This window comes from Hipposideros armiger, unplaced genomic scaffold (genome assembly GCF_001890085.2).
Source record: "Hipposideros armiger isolate ML-2016 unplaced genomic scaffold, ASM189008v1 scaffold_23, whole genome shotgun sequence".
In the NCBI taxonomy this organism is placed as follows: Eukaryota; Metazoa; Chordata; class Mammalia; order Chiroptera; family Hipposideridae; genus Hipposideros; species Hipposideros armiger.
This window is the reverse complement of record NW_017731373.1, coordinates 5,767,522-5,775,167: the sequence shown is the minus strand read 5'-3', so window position 1 is coordinate 5,775,167 and position 7,646 is coordinate 5,767,522. Positions and strand designations below refer to the sequence as shown.

At 34.9% G+C, this 7,646-nt stretch overlaps 1 protein-coding gene across 4 annotated transcripts in view; it reads left to right on the top strand.

The window, feature by feature from the left end:
• Window positions 1-7,646, top strand: part of ALS2 (alsin Rho guanine nucleotide exchange factor ALS2) — a 72,173-nt gene that overhangs the window by 27,289 nt on the left and 37,238 nt on the right. For all 4 annotated transcript variants that reach the window (XM_019635707.1, XM_019635703.1, XM_019635706.1 and 1 more), the window contains exons 5-7: window positions 3,382-3,739; window positions 6,024-6,192; window positions 7,086-7,182. In XM_019635707.1, the coding sequence (XP_019491252.1) occupies window positions 3,382-3,739; window positions 6,024-6,192; window positions 7,086-7,182 (624 nt within the window). The remainder of the gene's footprint in view (window positions 1-3,381; window positions 3,740-6,023; window positions 6,193-7,085; window positions 7,183-7,646) is intronic.

The window sequence follows — 7,646 nt, the reverse complement described above, 5'->3', positions numbered from 1 at the left end:
ATATATATATATATATATATATATATATATATGTATGTATATATACCCTCCTAATAAAAGTAGTATTTTAAGTTATTCTTACATATATACATATAATGATTCTTCATCAGTCCTTTTATCTTTTTAGAAAAAGTCAACAAAGGATTTTAAACCTTTAAATGTTTTATTTTAAATTTTACAGCAGGTTAGCCAAAAAACTAACATAGCCCATATAAATAAATACAAATATTAGGAAAGAAAAGGATAACTTACTGTTATTAACATGATGAATCATCTAAAAGGCTTCAAAAATAGGATATTAGGAAGGCGATCAGTTATAAAATAAGCATATAAAAATTGCTAGCTTTCTTATGTAAAACAGAAAACATGCTTAGGAAAAAAGAAGCTCTTCATAATTATAACAAAAGTATTAAGGAAATAGGAATATTCTTGATAGGAAATGTTTAGAGCCCATATGACACAAACTCAGTCATAAAAGAAAATAGGAGTCAAGGGAGAGAAATTTTATTTTTAGATGAGAAGAGTCAATGTTGCAGAAATGCCGTTTCTCCCTAGATCATTAAATCAGTACAGTTTAAATTCAATATAATTCCAAATATTCAAATATAATATTTACCACTTGATAAAATGATCCCCAAATTATCCTAGGAGAGTAAACATAAGTGGCGAGCCACATAAATTCTGCAAAAGAACAGAAAGGAAGGGTAAAAATTATCCATATAAAATATATTATAAAACTACAAATAGATCAGTGGAACAGAAATATACCTGTAGACTAGAAATAGACCCAAGTATATATGAGAATAATAGTATATGATAAAAGTGGGCATTTCAAATCAGTTGGGAAAAGAAGACTGAGTTTTCAGTAAATACAGTTGGAACCACTGGCTTCTTATTTGCAGAAGAAAATTAAGGTAACTTTACGTATCCTACTTCTGGATGAATTAAAGATGTAGATGTTAAAAAGTAAAACCTTACATGTAAAAGAACAAATTTAGCTGATTTTTAAAAAATAACCTTAGGTGTAGAAGAAGACATAACATCAAAATCAGAAATTAGTAAATAAAGATATGTTTATCTACATAATAAACAACCCTGAACAGCAAAGAGCACCACAAACAAAATTAAAATACATAACAAACTGGGTAAAAACTTTTGTAACATATATGACAAAGTGTTACTACCTGATACATAAAGAAAAATTGTCATGGGATATTTATATTCCATTCATAAAAGAAAAAATAGAAATACCAGCAATGAATGAAAAGGTGGTCAACCACTTAGTAAACAAATTTAAGTTGAAACTTCATTAAGTTTTATCACCTATCAGAATTAACAAGGATTGCATTTAATACTAGGTATTGGAGAGGATGTGGAAAAAAGGTACAAACAATACTGGCAAGAATGTACATCAGACCTTGCTGGAAGATAATTTGTCAGTATATATAAAAAATCAGAATGTGCATATTCATTGACCCAGAGTTCTTTGCCTAGGAATTTATCCTCAGGAAATAGATACACAAATATGTATATTCAATAATTTTTATATTAAAAATTGGAAAGAAATTATTAATAAATGTGCTTATTCGATTAAGTAATTGATTAAACTATGCCCACAGTGGAGTTCTATGTAGTTATTGTAAGTGATATTGTAGCTCTATACTTACTGACATAGAAAAATGTCAATGCATAGCATTAAGTAAAAAATATCATGTCACAAAACAGTGTTGATAGTATTGTCCCATTTTACACTTTCCATTTTGCGTATACATTATATCTAGTAGACAGTAAAATTTTTGGAAGCAGATATATGTGCGTTCCCCAAAATTGGAGTTGTATCTAAGTGGTCTACATTGGCGGTTTTCATTTTCTTTTTATTTTTTTGTACTGTCACAGTTTTGTACAGTGACCTTGAATTACTTTTATAATCAGAATAAACAAAACCGTTTTCATTATACATAGTCACTGTAATCTAGTTTTCTTTTGTCTATAGTGTAGCGTAGGTACTTGTGTGTCTCCTTCAGTGACTCTTTGCATATAAAAAGGCTTTTTAGTCATTCCGTGGTATCCTGTATACTACAGAGTAAAGAGCCATGATCACTTTTTCTGTATAGCACTTAGCTTTATTTTTTATCACTTTCTTTGTAGAAGATAGTGTAGGATAATTCCTGAGATTGAATCCTGGCTCTGCCACTTACAAATTTGTGTCCTCTATGGGCCATTTTCCGTATCTGTAAAAAAAAGGATTGTTGTGAAAATGAAACATGAATTAATACACAGAAAGTGTTAAGAACAATGCCTGGCAATAGTAAACACCTGAAAAATATTAGCTATTGTTATTATTAACCCTTGGGACTCTGTCTTCCTATGTCCTCTGCTCAGTATCTCTGATCTTGTTTAAAAAATGAATTTTCTTAATATGTTATTTTTTTTAGATTTTTTTTTTTTAATTGGGGAATTGGGGGATGGGAACAGTGCTGGGGAATTGGGTAAGGGGAACAGACAAGTTGCTGTCTTTTTGTTCTTCAGTCTAGTTGTGGAGGACATTCTTCACTGGCCCAAGTTGGCACCATCATTGCACTCTTCCCGGGCGAGGCACATCAGTCACTGGCTTCTGGACGGCCGCTCACTGCGACTGCTAGCCGCTCACGCTGGCTGCTGGCTACATACGGTAGCCCATGGCAACCCACTGCCACAGGGGCTGCAGCCTATGCCGTCGCCGGCGACTCACGGCAGCCCAGTTCCAGGTTGAGCTGTTGTTCAGCATCTTAGCTGTGGAGGGCAGTGCCACTGGCCCTCATATGTGGGATCCGAACCGGGGCCCTGTGGATCCCAAGCCAGTTCTTATCCATCGCGCCACTCGGCCGGCCCTTAATATGTTATTTTAAAGAGTAGAAAACTAGTATAAGTAATTTGTGGAAAGACTAGTATAAGTAATTTATGTGTAACTATTGGTATATATTATATATATGTACACATATATATGTTATTAAAAAGGTTCAGAATTGACATACAAAATCATATTTATAGCTTATGTACTTTCTTGTGTTTTTCTAACAGGTTTACTCATGGGGCAGCAACACCTTTGGTCAACTTGGGCATTCCGATTTTCCAACAACAGTTCCTCGTCTTGTAAAGGTACTTTTGTGAACTTTTAATTTCTATAGGAACTTATTCCAGAGTTCTAAGTTATAACACTACATTTCTCCATTTCATGTTTTCAANAAAAAAAAAAAAAGAAGGCATATCTTTGGAGATAGAAACTTTTGTTTTAGATTCTTATATTTGCAAATAGTGATAGATGTTAAACTATATTTTATAGATTACTTGTTATATAAGGGATTATGTTTTTATATACTTTTCTATGTGTATATATTACAGCCTCTTACAGAAGAAGCAATTCCTAATCTTCACAGCCCACCAACCACAAGCACTTCAGCTCTAAACAGCCTCGTGGTCTCTTGTGCATCGGCCGTTGGTGTGAGAGTGGCTGCCACATATGAAGCTGGGGCCTTGTCTCTTAAGAAAGTTATGAACTTTTATAGTACAGCCCCTGGTGAACCTGGAGCTCAGGCAGGGAGTAGTTCCATAGGCCCAGAAGGTCTGAAAGATAGCAGAGAAGAGCAGGTGAAACAGGAATCAATGCAAGGAAAGAAAAGTTCAAGTCTTGTGGATATCAGAGAAGAAGAATCAGAGGGAGGCAGCAGAAGACTCTCCCTCCCTGGATTGTTGTCACAAGGTAAGGAAGTAACCAGGTTTGGTGAATTGACCTTTGCTGACTCCAAGATACTCCTGACATCACATGCTGTATGGTAACGAATTAGCTTTCCTAATTGCTGAAGCTGACATAATTCAAATGTCAACAGTTATTTAATTTTGGTTATCATAGGTGGTTTTAAAAGGAAGTTATGTATTTGTCTGCTTTAAAAATAACTTTAGAAAGTAACTTTTTTATGCTGTTCTGCTTCTGCTTAGGAACCTTATTATGAATCTTATTTTATTGTTCTGGAGTGTAGCGATAGCCTCCCTTATTTCCTAGTTGGGGCCTATACTCCAGATAGAAGAAGTTGCAGATGTGTGACCATTGGGTAAGTGAGGAGTTACAGTACTTGACCTGAAAGTAGAGATAATTTTAAGCTTCAGTAAGAGAAAGCTTTGTTTTCTGAAACCATTAGCAATAAATCTTAGAATGCTGAGAATATTACACAGTTGGTTCTTCTGCATTTCTCAATCGGTTTAGGAATCTCAGCCATCTAGACTTCTGCTTCTCTGAATGTATTCTGCAGACCATGGACTTCAGCAGCATCTGGGAATTTGTTAGAAATGCAGGATACCAGGCTCACTCCAAACCTAATGAATCAGAATATGCATTATAACAAGATCCCCAGGTGATTGGTGTGCGCGTTCATGTTTGAGGAGTATTGGGAGACCAGCAGTTTGCAAACTTTTTCTGCAAAGAGCTAACCAGAAATGTTTTATGATTTGCGGGCCATATAGTCGCTGTTACAACTGTTCAACTTTGCTGTTGTTGCTTAAAAGTAGTCAGAGATAATAAGTGAATGAGCAAGGCTCTGTTCCAATAAAACTTTATTTATAAAAACAAACAGTGGGCTGTATTTGACCCACTGGCTATAAACCCCTGGTTTGCACTATTTTGTGCAAAGCTCTGAAGTTAGCACTTCTAGACTGTAATAAAATGTACCTTTTCTGCTCTGCCCCTCTTCCCTATACTTGTTCTACTTACTCATTGTACTTTCTTGTGCCACTAAGCACGTCTGTTATCTTGCCTCCTGATTTTCATTGCCACTAGATTTTCATCTGCAGATGAAACCCTTAGTCCTTATTGATTTGACCGTGTGTTTCTAAAGAAAGCCCATGTTGTATTAAGTCTGAAGGAGAATCTTGTGCTAAAACTTTCTTAAATGTCTTCTAGCATTTTTAGTATAAGCATATTTGAGATCTCTTTGAACCACAAATGTGAAATATTGATTTTTGTCATGTCATTAGACCATATGAAATCTACAGTCCTACTAACAGACTTATTTCCTTGAGGTTAAATTTTTCTTAGTAACCTAAAGTACCTTTGGAAAAAAAATTTACGTGTACTCTTTTTCCCTCTGTCTTTTAAAATTATCTGGAATACATCTTTGAGGAAACCTATTTGAGTTTCTCTACATACAAATGGACAGTCTACTTACCAGAAAAGATGTTCATCTTAACCAGTGATGGTCACTTTTTGTGGCTCACAAGTTAACGACCAAGTGATTAAGTCTACACTTGGTGACATTTGATGATTTTCTTCAAAACATATCCTTTCACCAAATTGGCGTACAAGATTTCCATAGTGTTGTATGCCTCTGTTATAATTTTGAACGCTATAAAAGATGACAGCATTCTTCTCTAAAAGATTAAGTTCTCTATAAAATAATTTGAAGCAGGCAGGCAAAATGCAAAGCTTTTTAGTACTTCCCATTCATAATCTTTTTTCCCACCTTAGACACTTTTAAATTTTATATCCAATTAAGCCCTTTATTACAATATTTATAACATATTTGAACTTAGACCTTGTCTTGGAAAGGCTTAACTTTTAATGCTGCTTTGAAAGGGAAAAATATTAGTCTGCCTTAGTGTAGTATTTTGTTAAGCATGTTCTTTAGAATACAAGTTCCACAGAGTGTCACACAGACATCCTGTGTAACATAAATGTTATACAGAAAAGAAGTCTGTGGCCAAATGTTTGGGAGCTGGGTCAGCCAAATTGACACTGCTTTTAATTGCAGGACTTGCAGCCCTTTTAGCATGCTAATGTATGTGTGATCTCTACCTGCAGGTAGTGGGAGGGTAGAATGTGATAGGTAGCATTTGCCAAACTCATTTGACTGTTAAATCTCCATTTTGCAGAGAACCTATAGAATATGTTTCACAATACCATGTTATTGTATTTCTTTAAAAATCAACAATTTATCAAAATATCTTTTTCCCCACTCATCTACCCCTTCACCCCCTCTCTGGTTTATTTTCAGTTTCCCCCAGGCTGTTAAGAAAAGCTGCACGGGTGAAAACGCGGACAGTGGTTCTGACGCCTACATACAGCGGAGAAGCGGATGCTCTCTTGCCTTCTCTGAGAACTGAGGTGTGGACCTGGGGGAAAGGGAAGGAAGGGCAGCTGGGACATGGCGATGTTCTGCCCAGGTGAGTGCTGCCAGTATTTCCTGTTAGGAGCTGATTTAAATAGCCTCTCTCCTGTGAAGGTCTCTACACTTTTATTTCCTCATAGAGGAAATCGGGTCTCTTCTACCTCAAAATTGTTATACACCATTAACTCTGATTTAAAAAGCAACTCTCATCTTAAACTTGAGTTTGTTCCTAACAATAAAAGACTTAAGTGTCCATGGTGTACCTTTCCATCCCATCTTTGATGGACATTCATCTTGGAACACAGAAAGGGGTGTTTGGGATAAGGTTGTATTTCATTAGAACACTTGAATGGTTCAAATTTTTAACTTATAAAAAAGAACCAACAATTTTTTTTAACCTGAAAGGTGTCCCTCTGCTGCTGTCAGAATAACTATAACTGCAATATTAAACTATGTCCGTATACCTCAAGGAAAAAACTTGTTTTGTTTAAGAGTAACTCTTATGATATTAATAAATTAGACATTTGTGAAGCTATGTAAATGGAATGATTATCTAAAACAGTCAGTTAATGTTAATGTCTGTCAGCAGAGCATAGGCAACTGTGGCATTAAAAAAAAAGACTTAACTCCCCTCTATGGGTATATTTTATTGTATCGTAAGTAGTCTGTTTGCTATATGAATCATTTTGTAGTTTGATGATTCTTAACAGATTCTGAATTATAGTGGTTAATTAGTGATTGGTAGGCAAAGATTAAATTAAAACCATCCAGAATTACTTATAAGGAGAACATTAAATATATACCCATCATTTTTATTTCAATGTTTTTTTTTGAAATGCTTATTTTTTACTTGAAAGCACTTTATAATTTGAGGAAGGTCATGATTCTTGCTGAGAATACTTCTTACTTGAGTTTCTGTGTGTGTGTGTGTGTTTTTTTTTCTTTAAGGCTTCAACCATTGTGTGTAAAATGTCTGGATGGTAAAGAAGTAATCCATCTGGAGGCAGGTGGTTACCATTCTCTTGCACTTACTGCGAAATCCCAGGTAGGAGGAAAACTGCTAAAAGCTGATCTTAATTTCATGGAAGGCCACTATGACAAGATTGGACTGTCATTTATTAAGTATCTGTTATGTGATACCATATTTTATTTGATCTTTCCAGTGTTTTACTTTGCACTGCATTGTTTCCATTTTACAAACGGGGAAAGGGAAGTTTGGGGGAATTGTGTAACTTGTCTAGAGTCACATATGTGATATTAGAGTTGGATTAAATACTGGTATACCTGTCAAAAAATCTATAATGTGCTCTAATCGCAAAGTAGAACTCAAAAATTTCCAGGGCATTGGTGAATTTCTATTCATTCCTTGATGGGGAAAATCCATAAGTAAGACACTAAGAGAAGAACACAAAAGGCATTTTTCTCTTTCAAAATTATGGGACCTGAAAGTTACTTCCAGAATCACTTAAAACCATGATCATATATATATATATATATATATATATATAT